This window comes from Haliotis rufescens, unplaced genomic scaffold, assembly GCF_023055435.1.
Source record: "Haliotis rufescens isolate VD_foot unplaced genomic scaffold, xgHalRufe1.0.p SCAF_16, whole genome shotgun sequence".
Lineage (NCBI taxonomy): Eukaryota > Metazoa > Mollusca > Gastropoda > Lepetellida > Haliotidae > Haliotis > Haliotis rufescens.
In genome coordinates this window covers 8,755,085-8,775,799 of record NW_025963846.1, presented here as the reverse complement: position 1 = coordinate 8,775,799, position 20,715 = coordinate 8,755,085, and the positions used below count along the sequence as shown (strand labels likewise).

Below are 20,715 nucleotides of genomic sequence, written 5' to 3'. Positions count from 1 at the left end.
CCCAGCCTTGCCACCTGACCCCCACATATCCGTTGATTGTTAGGCGAGCTGTTGGGGCTTTCTGCAAGTGACAGTTTACTCTTGTCTTGAGCAAGCTAATCATGCCCCTGCGTGTGTTGAATTCTGTGTCCGTCTACAATCTGGCCCTGGCTACAGCCTGAAGCAAGCGCCGAAAATGACTTGCTGGATCTTGTCAAATACAACTAAACGTAACAATGAGATTTTAAGAGAGTGTGTCACTCAAATTGTTTATTCTATTTAATATCAAACAAGATAATCAAGATAACGAATACAAAATACCCACTGGCACGAAGACTATCTGACAATATCGAAAACGAAATGCTCTTTTACTAAATACCAGGCTTTGGCCCTACATTTTTTACTTTATTTACGGATCCGCAGACCTTAAAAATCGAAACTTCAAAATAAATAAATAAAATTTGAATAAGGTTAAAGATCATTTTGACAATAAAAATGACATTAAAAGCCACAGACAGATGATAGGTCTTTAATATTCATAAGGACCCGAACCAGGTCAAGATTTTTAAAGATTTTTTTATATCGCCTACCATTCCATGTCAAACTTTAAGATGATTAAAAAATGCTGTAGATCTACAATGCATTATATTTTTTACTTGTTTTCCGCCCTGCCGAAAGGTTTCCCAATCAGAATCCGTAAACCAAAAACATAAATGAAAATGGAACCCGCTGTGTTATACAAGTGGTTTAAGGGAATAATCATGAATATAATCTGGTTTAAGGGAATAATGATGAATATAATCTGGTTTAAGGGAATAATGATGAATATAATCTGGTTTAAGGGAACAATCATGAATATAATCTGGTTTAAGGGAATAATCATGAATATAATCTGGTATAAGGGAATAATCATGAATAAAATCTGGTTTAAGGGAATAATCATGAATAAAATCTGGTTTAAGGGAATAATCATGAATATAATCTGCAACATTATTTGAAAATGGGGATGTTTGTCACGTGAAACAGTGATGGCTCAAGAGATAACCAAATGGCTAGAGTTTAAGTGCGTACTACAGGCACGTGTTATTCGCAATTGTAATTAAATCCGGTTAAATAAAAAACGCCAACGCCATAGAACAACGTGTCTCCATCACCTACAGAAACACATTCCACTGGGCGCCAAAGGTAAAATAGCGGCTAAAACCACATGAACAGATCTTTGAAAGTCAGTGATGACACCAGGTGTTCGCAAAAAGAGTAAGCATGTCCTGCTCTGTCGGTATCTCCGCCACTCACACAAACACTTTTTATGAGTTATTATGTGCTAACTAAAACTGACTATTGCTTAAGTAGAGGAATAAATCAGAAAAATGCGCTTTCAAAGTGCGTTCTTATCTATCCGCTGAAGAACATGTCCGCTAAAGAACCAGACAGTGATAAAGATGAAGGATAAAGTGGATAAAGTAGAAAACAATTAGATCACCAAACTCAGTACGTAAATTGTGTTTAAACAATCAAGATAGATGATGACTGTTAAGAGTGTGATGTAATTTGAAGTAGACCTGGTTCGCGTTACCCGAAGTGCTGTCAGTACGTGTAGAACGTCACGTTACTCACAAGCCGTATAACGGTTTCAACCCCTTTGATGTAATGCTATAGGCGGGCAGCGGAGTTAGTTGATGAGTAGGAGGGCCGATCACATGTGAACGGGGTCCAGATCACGTGCAGTTGGTCTGTGACTTGATCATATGTAAATATGGATGTCGTTGAGATAAATATATATTACCTGTATAGTTTGTAAGGTACCAGTTGGTAAAACAGTAAAACATGTGTTGGACGTGATGGAATGTGTGATATGTACATAAATTATCGATGTCGCAATACATAGTACATATATATATATTAGACAGCTGTGTAATAAATCTCAAAGAACAATGAAGAACGAAGCGTGGTTTATTTCACGATATAACATTGTTCTATCAACAACACCTGCGCCCATCATGGTTTATTCTCCCTGCAGTGTTTTCTTGTACAATAAACAACTCCCACTTGTCGTTTATTTGTAAAATATAATTACAGAAACTTGTTAACTTGAAGTCTTCGTGACAAACATGTGTATCAAGTTATCTATAGAACCAGACAAGCTGATTCTGGTGAGATGAGGTGAAATGTGGTTTAAGAGTATTGCATTTCTGTAGCGACGTGAGTGCATTAGGTTGGTTAAATACCTCAAATAGAAAATGAGAATTTATTAATTCAGAAGGCGTGAAATATTGTTATTTTAATTATTTTTTTATATATTTTATATCAGCTCTATATCGTGTTTACGTGTCATGTGTGACAAGGTCAATATGTATGGTAAGGAGAATTAAGATTTTCGTATTAATTGTTTTTGCTAATTTGTTTTAAAACAAACAATGCAATAACAAATGAAGTATATAATAAATATGATATTTCATGTGTCTGGTGAAATATGATGTATCTCTCATCTCGTGACGAGCAGCATTCGCGAAACTATACATCATATGAGAGATGCATCATCTTTCACAAGACGCATGGAGCTCCTCTCTATATAAATGCTCTTATCGGGTTAGAGAGAATGGGGTACTGTAATTGTTATGCATTATTGAGGCAAACAAACTATTACTTTATTTATGCAAGTTATGGCTGAGGGGTGTACAGGTACACCAGGACATGAGTGCCCTTTTCGCGAACACCTGGTGTCCTTGCTGATTTTCAGTGATCCATTCCTATAATTCTCCAATATTTGCCCTTTCCGCCCCATGGAATACGTTTTGGCAGATAACCGAGGCTGATTACTCTCGGTGGTTGACGTGTTGTATTTACATAGTACACATCCGAGAATTCATAGCATTGATTTCATGACCCCTAGCAACCGAGCTTCATGTTAACTGCATCCTTCAACATGCACGACGCCTAGAAGACACATGCATGTGTTTACCCACGGCTGTAAGACACCCATGAGAGCCAAATGTCACCCCAGGGACAATCTCACCGTGCTTACACAACGTATTACCTGATCAATGTCTGGCAGCAACTTATTTCACTACCTGTCACCTGTCCATTAGCCAGTGCCGGTCGATACACTGATTACATAGAGATGTTATAGCACGACTGGTGATTAAGTAGTAGCATTGCTTGTCACGGGCGGAAACTTGTAGCCGCACCAGTTCCCTATTCACTTCAACTTTAGTGAAGCACACTTGTGTCGGATTTACCATTGTGTGGAATCGGCATTTACTGCATGGAGCTCTTGCGTTACAGATCCGCAAGTCAGTCTTTGAGCCGTGGCGAGAGGCGTGCAAACATGGCGACGTTGTGAAAGACGTTTTCATTCGCCCTCCTACACGCCCGGAAACACTGCGTTATTTTCACGTCATCTTGTTTCCATGATATTTAGAGCATTGACAAGAACGTTCGTGTTTAAATGTGAATCAATTAATGGCGTTATTGCCAATAGAGTTTAAAATGTCAAGTTTGGCTTCTTGAAGATATAATCTTTACTATTGAAGTATGACTGAGCTGACATGATGTTCTGGAACGACTGAGAAGGAAACAGGATTTCGAAGAATGTCTGGGTTTATTTTATAAAGAGGTTAGATTGATTGATTGAGTATGGTTTTACACCGCTTTTAGCAATTTTCCAGCAATATCACGGCGGGCGATCCCAGAAATGGGCTTCACACGTTGTACCCATGTGGGGAATCGATCCCGGGTCTTCGGCGTGACGAGCGAACGCTTTAACCACTAGGCTACCCCACGGCCCGAAAGAGGTTAGATTGGGCACGTAAGACACAGTGGTTGAAGGCGCCGAAATTGTGTTGTGAAGGTAGTTCACTGGTGGCCCGTTCGCCTAAGGCGATCACTGGATCCTGGAACTACTAAGGGACAAAACTCTATCAAGCAAATTGGAACGCCTTAGATCATTGCATCACCCATGCCCCATCTATCATCTTCGCGGTCCTATCGTCCTTGACATAATTGAAATACTTTCGTTAGTATATATATATATAAGAGATAATTTCTAAATTATGAGAAATTTAAAAACAAATATGGCATTTTTTTCATAGCAGGGTATAAATAATTCAATACTAAATCATGTTCGGAAGCTATTGCCATGAAAAATAAATGTCCGGAAGCTCAGTGTTGATCTAACAAAACGTCTCCAAGACCTGGGTTTCCTTTGCATGCATTTTGACCTTACAAACTTACAAAAAAATGTAATAATCCCAACTAAATTAATATTTAATGAGAACAAATTGTTATAATAAACGGGAACACCTACTACGCTGAAGCTATGATGATAATTACGTCTTCTGACGTGACTTGTAATGGGATGTCCTCGTCGATAGCAAGAACTTGTATCTGATTTTAATAAGATTGAGGTAATCCAAGCATGTGAATTATCCTGTTATCTTTATTTAAAGCATTAATTGTTTATTGTTAAGCAAGTTTATCGCTGCAGCTTTGTAATATGCAGCTACCAGCCGACTCGCCTCGCATCAAAACACGGGCTGTGTACTCGCGGGCAGATGACCACGGAGTACGCTGATCACTGTGTCGGTTTAACGAGACTGATTAATGAGTGATTTCAGCAATTCGTTGCAAATTAGGTGTGTCGGAGTCGGAGTGCGAGACTGTCGGATTAGCGGGTCTAAAGAGCACTGATTTAATCGGTTCCCATCATTGGTGTCGGATAAAGCCGATTGTCGGATTAACGAGTCTTGACTGTATTTGGAAACTCGTAATGTAGTGTCTTTAGCTGTACACAACGTGTTAACATCAGATGGTTCCAGCAATGTAGTACATGATATGTTGACTACAAATAGTTGTCTGCATACTGTTGGGTATTACAACTCTCCTTCATGTAAATCACGTGAAGCCTGCACTAAACACATGTGCTGAAAATAGGGAGGGATTTGACAAGATGGTTGGAAAATATTGACGAAGGAAAAATCTGTTTTGACACCGAAAAAGCAATGTTTATTTGTGTATATATCTAATGTTTATTTATTTGTGAGTGTGTAACGCAAAGGGAGAAATAATAAAATGAAATAAAATAAAAATATTAATAAATAAATCAGTTTGAGAGCTGAAATTGTGCGTAGTTGGCAAAAAAAATACCGGGCAAAAGAAAGTATACACCCATGTTTGATGGTGGCTAAAAATGAAGCAAACAAGAAATGGTATACAATGGCGATGTATTTGATACGGGTATCATAGTTGTGTTTTGGAGCTTACGTTTACAGTGTTTCTACAACTGCTTTCAGCCCAATAACGTTTTGATAACGTTTGTAATTTGTTGGTCAAATTCAATTTTGAAGTTCTTTTACTTTCTTTTTCCCCGGCGTATTTGCCAACTAAGCACAATTTCAGCTCATATTTGATATTTTATCATTATTTTAGAATTGAAAATATGACCCGCATTATACATCTTTGAACCAACAATAACTTCATGTATGTTTCAGTTGCTTGTGGCGTTAGAAGTGGCGCTGGTCATCTTGCGAGAGAGGATGCGAGGCCCGGTGAAGTCCCCGGTGGGACAACAGACTACTCACAGCGGAGAAGGGGGTGAGTCTCTCTCTGTCTGTAGGTGCCACAGTGCTAGATGTTAGAGACCCACTATTTACTTCTTGAACCTCGTACGATTTGTTTGAATAGAACAGAATAAGTTATCCACCTTTGCCACAAGACGTATAATGTGAACAACATTTTTTTTTATTAATCATTAGACTATTTTGACATTCAGCATGAAAGCAAAGCATCTTGTTTTCGTTTCCAGTATTCGACTAATACCGAAATCGGGTGGTCAGTCGTTTCTGTTGTTTGTTTTTGTTGTTTTGTTGTTGTTTTTTTTGGGTTCGAATCCCGGTTCGCCCCGATAATGTTTCTAGGTTTGTCAGCACCATACCCGTGTTCGTTGGTTTCACCGAAGTGGTAAACGTCTGAGACCTGCATCACTTCGGGCTTTCCTCCCACATTCAGCTGACGCACCGTGACATAAATGAAATGCTGTTCAAAGCGGCGTTAAACCCAACTCGCTCACTCACTCACCCAGATGACGTGGATCAGGATCATTGCTTATGATCCGCCAATGTCCATGCACGATATTGTACGGGCCGCAGTGATATGGATGGAATGTTGCTGACTGCGGCGTTATATACCATTCCTACACTCACTATAAAAGTCATGGAAACTGCATAGGCAGTGTTTAGATATGCAATAATGTATGTTGTAGTGCAGTGGGTTTTCGCGTAGCGTTTAAGATTATTACACTTATATAAGCGAGACGTGGTGTGAAGCGGACAGTGATAGTAAGACGTTTTCATTGGTATTAAAGGATGGTATCTGAACCAAATATATGATGTCCAAATGTATTGATGAAGAAGTTACTTTTAGTCAACTGGGGCGGCGGGTAGCGTCAGCTGGCATGCCGAATGTCAAGGTTCGATTCCCCACATTTGTACAATATGTGAAGCCTTTTCTGGAGTCCGCTGTCGTAATATTGCTGGTTTATTCTTAAAGGCGGATTTAAACCATTATCACTTACTTACGTCGTCAAACGTGTCCCTCCTTGGTGTAGTAGATAGAGCGTCTGACAGGAATGCGGAGGGTCGATGGTTCGATCCCCGGCCGCGTGATACCAAAAGAGGTTAAAAGATGGTACTTGTTGTTACCCTGTCTTGCCCTCGACAGTAAGGGTATAAAACAAGGACTGGTCGGCTCGGAGTCAGTGAGCTGTGTCTGAGTGGAGTATTCATGTTAAACTGCGGCATGGTATCTCAGTGGGCTACGACTACAGCAGCCCCCCCCCCCCCCCCCCCCCCCTACACACACTCACGCACGCACACACACACACACACACACACACACACACACGCACGCACGCGCGTGCACGTCATTACACAAGTGCAATAATCATAAACGCGACGTTAAACCCTATTTCACCTCACCTCCATTACGTATTTCAGGTTGTAAATGTAAGGTAGCTAGCTGTACGTCATCTTGTGGATCGACATATAGCGATAAACAAAGAATAACCTAAATCTCCTTCAAACGGACCCTTACTTTGATGAAGTCTTTGAAGGCTGGTTTAGTTAAAACATGCTGCAGATTAAAATAAGGCTCCTTTCATTCCACACAGTCTCAAAGGGACCTTCTTACAGTTCCGTCGGTTGCAGTGGGATTTCAATGACTGGAATCGGTTTACAATGGCTCGTCGTGACAAGGCTGTCCCTGGGGACAATCATTTGTCTCCGTGTTCAAACAGGGTGGCGGAGATTGTGTGAACAAGAAATTGGGTTTCTTTGAAAGCCTCTTGTCTGGTGGTAGATAGTGTCACTTCTGGCTTTCCTCTACGTTTTAAGGCTGACGAATAGCCGTTATAATTAGATTTATCAGAATTTGTGTTAGGGTAAAAATATTTTTCTTAAATGATGGGCTTACGCTTCGTAGTTTAAGGAAAATGCTTCATCGTGCTGTATTACACAAGATAATGGATGGCTTGTCAGTTGGTATTGGTAGACTGTGGTTGTAGGTCATATAACTCTAGCTGGTATAAGGGTGAGGGAGTGTGAATTGAGCCGTTGTCAGCAATATTTCAGCAATATCACGAGGGGGACACCAGGACTTGGCTTCACACACCACCAATTTTGCAAATCGAACTTTTGGGTGATGAGTGAACGGTATTACCACTAGGTACCCCAACCGATCCTGACCTTTGGAATTGTTTGTAGAAGTTTACAATACATCCGCAGTGACATTTATTATGTTGTTGACAAAACCGAAACTGATAGCAGAGAATGACTTTGGAGACATAATCACGTTATCTAACTACGAAACATGTTAAATACGTCCCCTCCAAGATGACACTTTGTCTTCTGTGTAGCAGCGGGAAGGATATCACAAGAGTTCCTTCAAATAACGGATGTCACCTTCCACTAGCTATCTTGTGGGCTGACAGTTTGACTCTCACACATACTTGTCACTAAGTTCTGCTTCCGAGCCCACGGTGTTATTCAGTAAGAAGAAAGTTATAATAGTATCGTTGTAAAATGCACAGGTTTATTATCATCAGCTACTTCTAAATAAAGATAGGCAATCTAAAGGATCAAGATCCCAGTGAACACTGACAATTATCACTAATTCAACTAGACGATATATACAAGCTGATTTGCTAAGCAACTGTATAACAGCTAAGAAAGTGCATTTATGGATGTCAACTTCTTTATTATGAGGAACACAACGTTTCGGGGTATATTCTTACTCCGTCACCATCCTTCATTCACCAGATGAAGGAGTAAGCATATACTCCATTAGTTCTCTTCCTTATGTGTATCACTTCTAAATGACATTCAAAGACTTGTATAACAGCTGTAACAAAAGATAGCTAAATAAACACTCTGACAAAACAATCGACAAGATGCACAGACAGTCAGCCGTGACCAATTAACACCTGAGAGCTAATTAACTCAACACTCTAATGAGTAAACAACCTCGGCTTGATTAGATAGGGAGAAATGAGCACTGAGAGCCTATCCCTATAACGTGTCTCTTTTAAGATAGACGATAGGTAATCTTGTACTGCAGGTGGATTTGTCTGATCTTCTTGTATTGTAGGTGTCGCTGAAGGTAGATTTGTGTGTAGGTCTTAGATGGATTTGTGTGTAGGTCTTTCTGTAGGTCTAACATGGTCTTCTTGTATTGTAGGTGTCGTTGAAGGTGGATTTGTGTGTAGGTCTTAGATGAATTTGTGTGTAGGTCTTTCCGTAGGTCTAACATGGTCTTCTTGTATTGTAGGTGTCGCCGAAGGTAGATTTGTGTGTAGGTCTTTCTGTAGGTCTAACGTGATCTTATTGTATTTTAGGTGTCGTTGAAGGTGGATTTGTGTGTTGGTTCTACTGTAAGTCTAACATGGTGACTGTAGATCTAACATGGTGTTCTTGTATTGCAGGTGCGACTGAAGGTGGATCTGTGTGTTTGTCCTACTGTAGGTCTAACATGGTGTTCTTGTATTGCAGTTGCGAGTGAAGGTGGGATGGCCTGGGTCAGGAAGTGTTGCGCCTGTAGTCCCCGAGATGTGTTTCTGATAACGCTCCTCGCCTCCATCTCCGTCTTCCTCTTTGATGGTTTACAGGTGAGTGGTTTAGATGGAGTTTAAATCACTCTATACATTAAATCAAACAGAAATATTTCTGCGATTCAGATTCATGCGGAAGAAAAGCAAAACGTCACGTATGCCATATCGGTTTACCACTTTTGCGAAAACCCACGATCTCAGGATGGTGTTGATAAACCAAGGATAATCTGAAATCCTGGCACGCATATAGGACGCAAGTTTGCCAAGCCAAACATCACTTGCCCTGTCGTGTCGCCAATGCTTGCGGATGAGACAGTGACAGGCTTCAACAACGTCAGCGACTACTACTGCAACGCTGAAAATATATAGCATTGACGTTTTTGGTGCTTTTGTTTGTTTTGTTTGGTGCAAACAATGTTTAACCAGCACCTCCCCATTACATTCTGGTCTGAACAGGACCTATTTCATATTACCTATTATATTTGAATGAGGATAAGGTGACCTCAGTGTTGGTCTGGTTGGTAGTGGGTTACTCTACCACAATGATGTGGACTACTGTTCATCCACAAACATGATGATGTGCATTTTCTTCATCCATCAGCCTCCCCCTACATACCTCTGTCTGCTGTCTTATATTATAGGCGCCGCAATTAGCTGTGCGGAGTTGCGTCCCTTGGACACGCCAGAAATATATTATTGTGGGTTCGAATCCGGTTCTCCCCGATTAGGCTCTTTTAGCACTATACCCGTGGTAACTGTTGACTTAAGTGGTAACTGTCTGAGATCTGCATCACTTCGGGCTTTCCACCCACATTAAGCTGACACGCCATGATATAACTGGAATACTGCGGTGTTCAATCACTCACTCACTCACTCTCTCTGTCTTCCTCTTCAGTCCACGTACGCCAACTACATCTACACCTACGCCCACGAAGCCAGCGTCAAGTCTCTACAGAAATTCGAAGGTGCTATTCTAGATGCCTGCTTCTGGGTGAGTATGTCCCAGTCATCAATACAGGGAACCCTGCGTCACAGAAGCCACATTTGGGCTGGTCATTGATGAATTAGGCTCTGAAGCCTTAAACTATACATCGTTAGGGGCCGAGCATTTGATATTCTGGATTTGCACCTAATGCTGAAAAAACATCTAATCCCAATAACTACTACTACTACTACTACTACTACTACTACTACTACTACTACTACTACTACCACTACTACTACTACTACTACTACTACTACTACTACCACTACTACTACTACTACTACTACTACTACTACTACTACTACCACTACTACTACTACTACTACTACTACTACGACGACGACGACGTCTACTACTTCGACGACTTCTACGACTACTACTACTGTCACTACTACTACTACTACTACTACTACTGTAGATATATTTTACAATGTCCAAACAGGTATTCTATTTCTGGATCAGCATTAGATAAATAATTAGTTGTATTTCAGATGAATTATTATTATTATTATTATTATTATTATTATTATTATTATTATTATCACACCAACATTTATTTTGCAGGGTATGTTTGCACTCGGTCGACTATTGTCTGTCCCGGCGGCTGCGAAGTTGACCCCCAGCTTCATGCTACTGTTCAGTATTGTAAGTACGCCCGCTATCTCTCTACCTATTGTCTTCCCACCGAGATCGATGCCGCCACATGTTGCAGGCCGCAGTATATATGAAGCTTGTGATTTGTTGTCTTTCCGGACATGGTATTCTTGCGTCCATTGGAACATCTGGGGCGCCATAAAAGCTTTACTGAAATAAAAAATCCATAAAATATATAAGGCTAATGGTGTTGGCAAGGGAACGATCTATACGACTGCTGCATACAGAATGAGACAACTGGTTGCTTCCTGCTGTAAAGTACGACTTTATGATGATGTAAATTAGGTATGGTGATATGTTACGTTTACTCTGCAGAAAGAAGACACGTAAAGCACATGTGTCCTCGTTAAGCGGACATAACGTACGTAAACCAATCGAATGGGCATATCTAACTCATCCTCGTTAAATGGCTTAACGTGCGTATCCACAAATAACGTATGTATCTTAAAATAGAGGGCAGTATGCTCGTGTCCCAAAAGAGAAGGTATGACGTACGTGTCCTAATATAAAGGGCATGACGTACGTATCCTAATATAAAGAGCACAATGTTCGTATCCTAATATAGAGGGTATGACGTACGTGTCCTAATATAAAGGGCATGACGTACGTTTCCTTATATAGAGGGCATGACGTACGTGTCCTAATATAGAGGGCATGACGTACGTGTCCTAATAGAAAAGGCATGACGTACGTGTCCCAATATAGAGGGCATGGCATACGTGTCCTAATATAAAGGCCATAACATACGTATCCTATTGTAGAGGGCATGACGTACGTGTCCTAATATAAAGGGCATAACGTACGTATCCCAATATAAAGGTCAAGACGTACGTATCCTCGTATAAAGGGCATGCCGCGTGTATCCTAATATAGAGGACATGACGTACGTGTCCCAATGTAAAGGCCAATATAAAGGGCATAACGTACGTATTCTAATATAAATGACTTAGCGTACGTATCCTTGTATAAAGGGCATAACGTACGTTTCCTAATATAAAGGGCATAACATACGTATTCAAATATAAAGGCCATAACGTACGTATCCTACTATATAGGGCTTGGCGAATGTATCCTAATATAAAGGGCTGCTTATACGACTCAGTCAGGGCACAGCGTACATCTCATGAAGGGAATACCGTATGTTCATCCCCTGATATATACTGTATATATAACGGATTGTAACACGGACATTTACCAGCACGGCCCGAGGTGTGGCTGGAATGTTCTGAGCCTAACTATAAAGGACTGTGTTGATGGCGTTTGCTACTAATTATTTTTCAACATAAGAGCCTGGTATAGAAGGCTTCCTCCAGGTGGTGCAAAAGCACGTCCTAAGCAGAAATGACGTCATCATCATTTGCATAATGCTTGCCAGTCTGAGACAATTCTTTCTTCAATTTTTGGAAGGGGTGGGAATCAAACGGTGCCCAAATTCTTGTGAATACAGAGAATGTTCAATGAGCTGAAGGCCATAGTAATGCATTGCAGCCACGGCGCCAACTGACTTGTGCACGGATGCATTATCCTGGTAGAAAAACATACCTTAAGAGACTTTTCCGCAAAGGCTAGCCTTGATATTCTAACGCAGTTATCTAAGCAGATTAGCGTAATGTTGGCCATTTATGGTCTGGCCTTCTTGGGGACCCATCAGTGGGATACACTGGAATCCCAGGGGCGGTTCTGATCAGGATTCAGAAGCCTCGAAAGCCAGCGTGATGAAACCTTGTTATGACCATTTCATTCCTCGGAATGTGCTCAGCTCCCTCATGAGAGATGCCTACCGTAGTGGCTGTGTGACGTGTGGCGAATCGTCCATCATCCATATTCATAGCGTATATTTTATCAACATTATCCTTAGTGGTGTCAGTTGAAGGTCTTCCTGATATTGGATCATCTTCGAGGCTCTCTCTTCTCCTCTTGAATTCCACTGCCCACCTCTAAACAGTCACAAAGGAAGTAGTCGACACCATGTCGGCATAGATGGCTGCTGGAGTTAGCCCTTTCAGTTGGAGATACTCGATGACAGCACAGTAGCCAGTTTAGTCCAGTTTAGTCCATGTCCATTAACAAGGAATAGTCACTTTGATGCCTGCAGAAATATGCTGCAAGGTTGTGTATTTGCTTCCAATACAGCAAAGTAAGCATGGGTGATACTGTTCTTGCAATGCAAACAGTTAAGTGTGTACGCAACATCCGTCGTAGTTAGGCTCAGAACTTTTCAGTCCCTCCTCGCATTGTAATGACACTGGCGTGACGTTGGTATTCTCAATAGTCATGTGCCATGTGTATTTTTCACACTTATCACTGGTGATTGGTGAGTTTTACGGTTTGGTTATTTTACTCTCTATGTTTTAAACCCAAATAAACAAAGAGAAATCAGTGTAAAGCTGCTGTTAACAAAAGCGACAAAAGTAAATCATTTCCATAGTCATAAGAAGTTTTCTGCGAAATGCAGAGGCCATTGTACGATTGTCAACAATGCTTCCAGTCATCGTCGTACAGTAGCACCACTCAATGGGGTGACAAAACTCGCAGCATTTATGATCAGTTTTTGGTTCATTGTCATTGGCGCTTTAGAACAAGTGGTCAGATGATTAAGTTCTACACTCAACAGAACATATCATCAGCGGTGGGTATGGGCATTTCATGTTCTTTAGTATTACTTTGGATTTTGAAGTTGATGCGTCGCGACTTAGCTTCGCGACGTACGTTTCCAGTCTCCGGTGTTAAACGAATATCGCTTTCGGGGTGAGTGAGTGTCTACGAGAGTATTTTAGGGGACTATGTTTAATTTCCATACAAGATCTAAACATTTCAATTAGTGACTTTTATTACCGTATTATACGTTAATAGTGACTGTATTTCATTCTGCACATTGAACAACTGACTTGCCTTTGCATGTGTTTGTAACGGGTGCCACGGATGGGGCTGTATACGGTCAGCTTTCTTTTCCCTATTTCCCAGAACCCCTATTACCATCACTATGTGATTCATAAACACATGCTTATGATGTGAACGACGGGGCGACAGGGCGGAAGGAAGTATACACCCGTGTTTAATGTTGGCTATAAGTGGCTGGAAACCAGAAATGTTATATTGATGGTCATGTATTTGATACAGGTGTCTTAGTTGTGTCTTGGACCTGAAATTTGCAGTGTTTCGGTGACTGTTTCTAGTCAAGCAACGTGTTGATCACATTTGTAATCTGTTGGACAAATCCAATTTTCAAGTGTATACTGTCTTTTGCCCGGCAGTGTATTGCCAACACTGCACAATTTCAGTTCATGTTTGACCCACAAATGACAGTTTTAATGACTTCAATCATATATGCTACGCCTGCCAATGGTCCGAACCCGGTTCTCCTTAACGGTGGTCCTGTGTTTCAGGTCGGCTGCAGCCTCGCTCTTGTGTTCACACTCATCTTTAGATTCAACCACGTCTCCATCTACGTCGGCACGATTTTCGTTGGCCTGTTCGTCAGCAGCATGTCTCCGTCGGCGCTGTCCCTCACGGAGCAGTTCATTGACATGAATTGTGAGTGTCGTCAAACAGCGTCATGTTTTAATCATTTGTCAATGAACCTGCTCCTTTGCTGATAACCAAACCTGTCGTCTCAAAGTAGTGTTTTGTAATTACAAAATGTCCTTATCGTAACTCTGGTACCATACATATTTAATTCACTTAATATATTTCTATATTTCTATATCAATACTATTATGAATAATTAAACTCAAAGCTATTTCATTTGTGAAGTTGGTTATCTTTATGTCATCCCATCAGAAAGCCTTCAGTGTTAAAGTATATCATACAGACATTCAAGAGACGGTACATCTGACCTATCCGGGGTAGAATAGGTCTTCAGCAACCCTTGCTCGTCTTAGGAGGCGACTATGCTTGTCGTAAGCGGCGACTAACGGGATCGGGTGGTCAGGCTCGCTGACTTGGTTGATGCATGTCATTGTTACCAAAGTGCGTGGATATAATGCTCATGATTTCACTGGATTGTCTGGTCCAGATTCAATTATTTTCAGACCGCCGTCATATAGCTGGAATATTGCGAGTGCGGCATTAAACAACAAAAGCATGCCTTGGTTTTTTGGTTATGTAATGTGTTAACATGTCCTGATCTGGCGTCCTTGATTTGAGACCGCCTTGATGATCTCCTTCATATGAACATTTTAGTGTAAGAATTACTTGACCTTCACCTCTGTTCTGCAGCATCCATCACGACGTGCCTGGTTGTCATGGCTGCCCTTGGAGAGGCGCTCTGTCCCATCATCGTCGGCAACGTGAGTACCTCGACACACATAGGTAGACTGTGATCATTTCATTTCCACGTAGAGCCTCTGCACGGTTCGATCCCCGGCGCGTCATACCAAAAGTCGTTAAAAAATGGTACTTGTTGTTACCCTGCCTGACGTTCGCCATAAAGAGGATGAAACAGGGACTGGTGGACTCGGAGTCTGCACACAGTTTCTGGGTGGGCTATGCATTGTCGCCATTGTTTGGAGACCCTTATACCACTGGGAGTTTAGTTTCCTGGACTGTGTTAATTAATATATTTTACTGTCTTTGGTGTATTGGTATAGACCTATAAACGTTTATGTCATCACATCAGATCTCAATTGTAACGTATGTGGGTCCGGTCCGTGTTTACCTCCCTTGAAGTGCCCGTACTGGACAATGTGATATTCATTGTGCTTTTACTTTCAGCTGGTGGTGTCTCTCGGAGCGACGAGTTTTCTGGCCTTCTGCTTTTCAATAGTCCTTGTGACGCTCCTGTTGTACTGGGCGCTCTACATGGCCGGGAAACAGATGGGGAAATATCAAGGTGAGTTGTAGACGCTCTGCACTGTACCTTACTCCTAGTGTCGGTCATAATGTACTGGGTTCTGTACAATAGCTACAGAAGGCCAAATACCAAGGTGAGTTGTAGACGCTCTGCACTGTACCTTACTCCTAGTGTCGGTCATAATGTACTGGGTTCTGTACAATAGCTACAGAAGGCCAAATACCAAGGTGAGTTGTAGACGCTCTGCACTGTACCTTACTCCTAGTGTTGCTCATAATGTACTGGGTTCTGTACAATAGCTACAGGTGGCCAAATACCAAGGTGAGTTGTAGACGCTCTGCACTGTACCTTACTCCTAGTGTCGGTCATAATGTACTGGGTTCTGTACAATAGCTACAGAAGGCCAAATACCAAGGTGAGTTGTAGACGCTCTGCACTGTACCTTACTCCTAGTGTCGGTCATAATGTACTGGGTTCTGTACAATAGCTACAGGTGGCCAAATACCAAGGTGAGTTGTAGACGCTCTGTACTGTACCTTACTCCTAGTGTCGGTCATAATGTACTGGGTTCTGTACAATAGCTACAGGTGGCCAAATACCAAGGTGAGTTGTAGACGCTCTGTACTGTACCTTACTCCTAGTGTCGGTCATAATGTACTGGGTTCTTTACAATAGCTACAGAAGGCCAAATACCAAGGTGAGTTGTAGACGCTCTGTACTGTACCTTACTCCTAGTGTCGGTCATAATGTACTGGGTTCTGTACAAAAGCTACAGAAGGCCAAATACCAAGATCTGTTGTAGACGCTCTGCACTGTACCTTACTCCTAGTGTCGGTCATAATGTACTGGGTTCTGTACAATAGCTGCAGGTGGCCAAATACCAAGGTGAGTTGTAGACGCTCTGTACTGTACCCTACTCCTAGTGTCGGTCATAATGTACTGGGTTCTGTACAATAGCTACAGAAGGCCAAATACAAAGGTGAGTTGTAAGGTCCAAGGTCAATGCGTCTCTTCAAAAGCTCTGTACTAAAAAAAAACCTGGGCCCATATTTATGTAATTTAAAATAAAATTATTCTCTAAATATGTTGAAGGTAGTTGTTATAGCATGTGGCCTCAGGTATAGTCAGTTGTAGATTCTTCAAGGTGAACACTTAAAAACATTTTAATTAAATGCACTCTGTATATGTATAATAACAACTTCTTAGTTTGTATGTTTGATTTAATCACATGTTTTCAGTAGCCAGTCCGAGATCATTCGTCTGGTTAAGCAGTAACCCCGTGGCTGCAGCAGGGGAGAGCACTCTGATCGACCCGTCAAGTGTCAAGTATTACTCGCGCATGCCGGAGAGCGACAGCAACGTGGAGATGGCCGCGATCGAGCCCCATCAACCGAACAACACTGAGCACCAACAACCATATGAATCTTAGTTTAACGAATCTGACAAATATCTATTTTATATTTCATTGTTGCGTTAATGAATGTATGTTTTATTGCAATACTACATATTCATTATATCTGCACGTTAATGAGTGGTGATATTTCGTATGAAACTCCACACTAGGAATTACTGCGTAATCGTTGAAATCCTTTTTAAAAGGGGTATCTTTCAAAGGAAACACTTTTTATTTTATATGAAGATGACATGTTATGTCTTTTGAAGTTTCAAATTTATATGTGTTACTTAATGTTAGACAAGAATTATTAAAGGTTGTTAAGGACCGACTATTTGATGTTGTGTGGGGTGGGGTGGGGTTGGAGACTGTTTGGAGACTGTTTGGAGACTGGGTAGTAATCAGATCTTTATTTAATTAAACCTATGAAACTATGAACCTAATTATTATTCATAAAAACCCACCTTGCAACAATGTATATTTTGTGACAGACATTTTTTATTAGTCTGTAGCATTATTTCATTTCTGTTCCGTGACAATTTGGGGTTTTTTTTCGATAAGATTACAGACCCACCCCCATACCACCCCCAGAATATGAAATAGTCGGTCCCTTAGGATGTTTAGCATTTTCCAACTGACCGAGTTTTGTTAATTCAGTTTGTGCAACACTTACAAATGTTTTGTCAGTGAAGATGAGCAGCGCATGGGTTAACCGCCCTTCATCAAATCAAGTGATTTTTACCCCCTACCTACAACCTAGCCTGTCCCTCATCCCTCTCCTCCCATTTGTCTGACCCCTTGCGATATGGTTCACTAACTGTCCACACCCGATACCTACATGTACATGAACTGTTCCGGTTATTTTATGTCGGTTGAGAACAAACAAGTTGCAAGTGATTCCGTGACATTTGATTGGCTTGCGTTGCTTATATGCCACACCCACTAGTTTATCACTGTTTCCTGATTAGTTGACAATATAATGGGCGGGACTTGTGTGGCAGTACTGCATTACTTTATTTAACTGTTATTACGATTTGAAGCCGAAAATTATTTCAAATTAACACCTCAGAATGGTAGTTTCCATACATAAGTAAACCTCGTTGTTGACTTGAAACCCCGCTACTCTGGAACAATTTAGCCTGCCCAGTTTAGAAGCAGCTATGGAATGGTTGCATCCAGTATTTTTTGGGACACGTGATACGAGCCAGATATAACTAAACTACTAGCCATCACCGCTACAAGTGCAGTCATATCAAACACCATAAACGCACCCCCCACCCCCACCCCGCTCCCTCCCACTGTCATCTCAGCACCCACACTCACCCCTCTCTCTTCACATCAACCATCACGAACGCAGCCCCTAGCCCCAACCCCACTCACATCAACTATTATGTACGCATCCCCTCCCCCTCTCCCACCACACCAACCAATCATGAACGCCTCCCTCAACTTCGCTGTCCCCGCCCATTACTCCCCCCCCCCCCACACACACACACACCCCACCCCCTCCCACTACCCTAACCTCTCCCCATGTAATCATCGCCAGTATTATGTAGCTTCTGTCACGTGATAACGACGACTAAATCGTTGTGATATGTATATGTTTGTGTATATTGTTTATGACTGTAATTATGTACAATGTTGTTATTGACCTTTCTGTTGTTTGAAACCACGGCAATACGTGAAACAGTTTCACTTGTTAAACCTTTACTTATAGTTTATGCTTTCTGGACAGTGACATATTTGTCAGTAATATTTAGACAAAAACCTACACCTAATCACTTAAAGATTTTTCTTACTTATAATGTAAAAATCTATTAAATCTAAAAGAAACTTAATATTGTGAAACCGTGAAAATATGACAACCACTTTTTATAAGATTTCCAGATTGATCACTCTTCTGGTAAAGATATTACGCTTTAATACACTTGACATTAAGAACTGAATGTTCGACTTTCTGTCTCGTGGCAGTAATGTTGTTAATAATAATAATGTTTCTAGCGTTCCGACAGCGAGTCGGCTACAGCAGATGTGACTGTGATATATTGTTTATGGGTGTAATTGCTAGTCTGTTGTCTGGTTATAAAAGGACACAGTCGAGCTTGCCAGACATCAGGGGCCAGTTGTGTGGGGAACAGTACCTGCTGGGAAAACACACTTTGTTTGATGACGTCGTCATGTTAGCGGACTTGTTTCATCAGATGGTCAATCCGACATTAAACCTCAAGTAACTTTTTTTCTTATTTTTGGTTTCTACGTATGCTATACCTGTCGTACTTCGCAGGTACGTAACAAGGTGAATCTACCCGGCGTAGCTCGCTGTTTCAAGGTGAATCTACTCGGCGTAGTTCGCTGTTTCAAGGTGAATGTACCTGGCGTAGCTCGCTGGTTCAAGGTGAATCTACTCGGTGTAGTTCGCTGGTTCAAGGTGAATCTATCCGGCGTAGTTCGCTGTTTCAAGGTGAATCTATCCGTCGTAGCTCGCTGGTTCAAGGTGAATCTACTCGGCGTAGTTCGCAGTTTCAAGGTGAATCTACCTGGCGAAGCTCGCTGGTTCAAGGTGAATCTACTCGGTGTAGTTCGCTGGTTCAAGGTGAATCTACCTGGCGTAGCTCGCTGGTTCAAGGTGAATCTACCCGGCGTAGTTCGCTGTTTCAAGGTGAATCTACTCGGCGTAGTTCGCTGGTTCAAGGTGAATCTACTCGGCGTAGTTCGCTGGTTCAAGGTGAATCTACCCGCAGTTGTTCGCAGGTACAAGGGGAATCGCAGGTTCAAGGTCAACCTACCATTGATGAGTATGATATTCTGTCGTAGTATCCCGTTGTAGGTGAATCTACCCATCAAACCTGGGCGTTAATAGTCAACAAATATTGATGAAGACAAGTTTAGACTTGTACTGGCGCAAGTATAAATTATCGATGTTATTTCCAATAATATATTGTATTCTAGATGGTTGCCAACCACCTTCAGGCCTGTGTCATTTCTTGGAGCCAGTGGCATTTTTCATTACAGTTTTTGAAGCGTGTATTATTTTCTCGTTCGCTGTAGTTTTGTAGCCTTGAGCACCTCTCCGTAATGTCAGATGGTATGATGCTTTACACAACACCACGGAACACGTGTAGACTTGGTAGGGAACGACGCATGTGAGGTTTACCACCAGCCAGCTGACCCTGCTTGATTGCTGATGATGGAGAGGTAGAGTAGGAGTGGTACGTTTGCCTCCTCAATCAATAATACACAAAATAACTTATATCAAACGCACAGTGTCTGTTTAGTTGCCGATGTTTGTTGTGCCTCTTTGAATAGATGGCAGTGCTCAGTTCCTGATTTTTAGGGCATGTTTTCTCCATGTGTTCCAAGGTTAAGTTTGCAGAAAACAATTAAAAAATGTTTCACAAATAACACAACGAAAAAATAATTACTGCTTCAAGTCATTCATTGTACACATACCTGAGCCCATGTGTCCAGCAAGTCCATGTTTCTATAAATTTAAAATGAACTGGCAGGCCAAAAAAAAGTATACACTAAAAAATTGGATTTGTCTAATTTTTTACAAACGTTATCAAAACATAAAAGGCTGAAAACAGTCGCTGAAACACGGAAAACTTAAGGTTCAAAACGCGGGTATGATAACGTATCAAGTACATCACTATCGAACCATTTCTGATTTGTTTCATTTTAACCGCCATGAAACATGGGTGTATACTTTCTTTTGCCCGGCAATGTAGATCCGAGATACACGCTCGCAGTCTGTATGTTCCGAATTCGCTGTACCTCAATTAGGTGATGATAACCGCAGAAGCCGAATGAAC

General features: G+C 41.4%; 1 protein-coding gene across 2 annotated transcripts in view; it reads left to right on the top strand.

Annotated features, from left to right (window-relative positions):
• The window catches only part of LOC124134224 (major facilitator superfamily domain-containing protein 4A-like), a 110,801-nt gene extending 92,414 nt beyond the window's left edge, over positions 1 to 18,387 (top strand). The window contains exons 4-11 of one of the 2 annotated variants that reach the window (XM_046498956.2): positions 5,469 to 5,571; positions 9,021 to 9,136; positions 9,975 to 10,070; positions 10,629 to 10,709; positions 14,105 to 14,252; positions 14,937 to 15,007; positions 15,432 to 15,549; positions 16,752 to 18,387. In XM_046498956.2, the coding sequence (XP_046354912.2) occupies positions 5,469 to 5,571; positions 9,021 to 9,136; positions 9,975 to 10,070; positions 10,629 to 10,709; positions 14,105 to 14,252; positions 14,937 to 15,007; positions 15,432 to 15,549; positions 16,752 to 16,939 (921 nt within the window). In that variant the 3' untranslated portion in view covers positions 16,940 to 18,387. Of the gene's footprint in view, positions 1 to 5,468; positions 5,572 to 9,020; positions 9,137 to 9,974; positions 10,071 to 10,628; positions 10,710 to 14,104; positions 14,253 to 14,936; positions 15,008 to 15,431; positions 15,550 to 16,748 lie in introns of both variants that reach the window. The other variant, XM_046498948.2, reaches the window with a different exon arrangement.
• Positions 18,388 to 20,715: the final 2,328 nt, after the last annotated feature.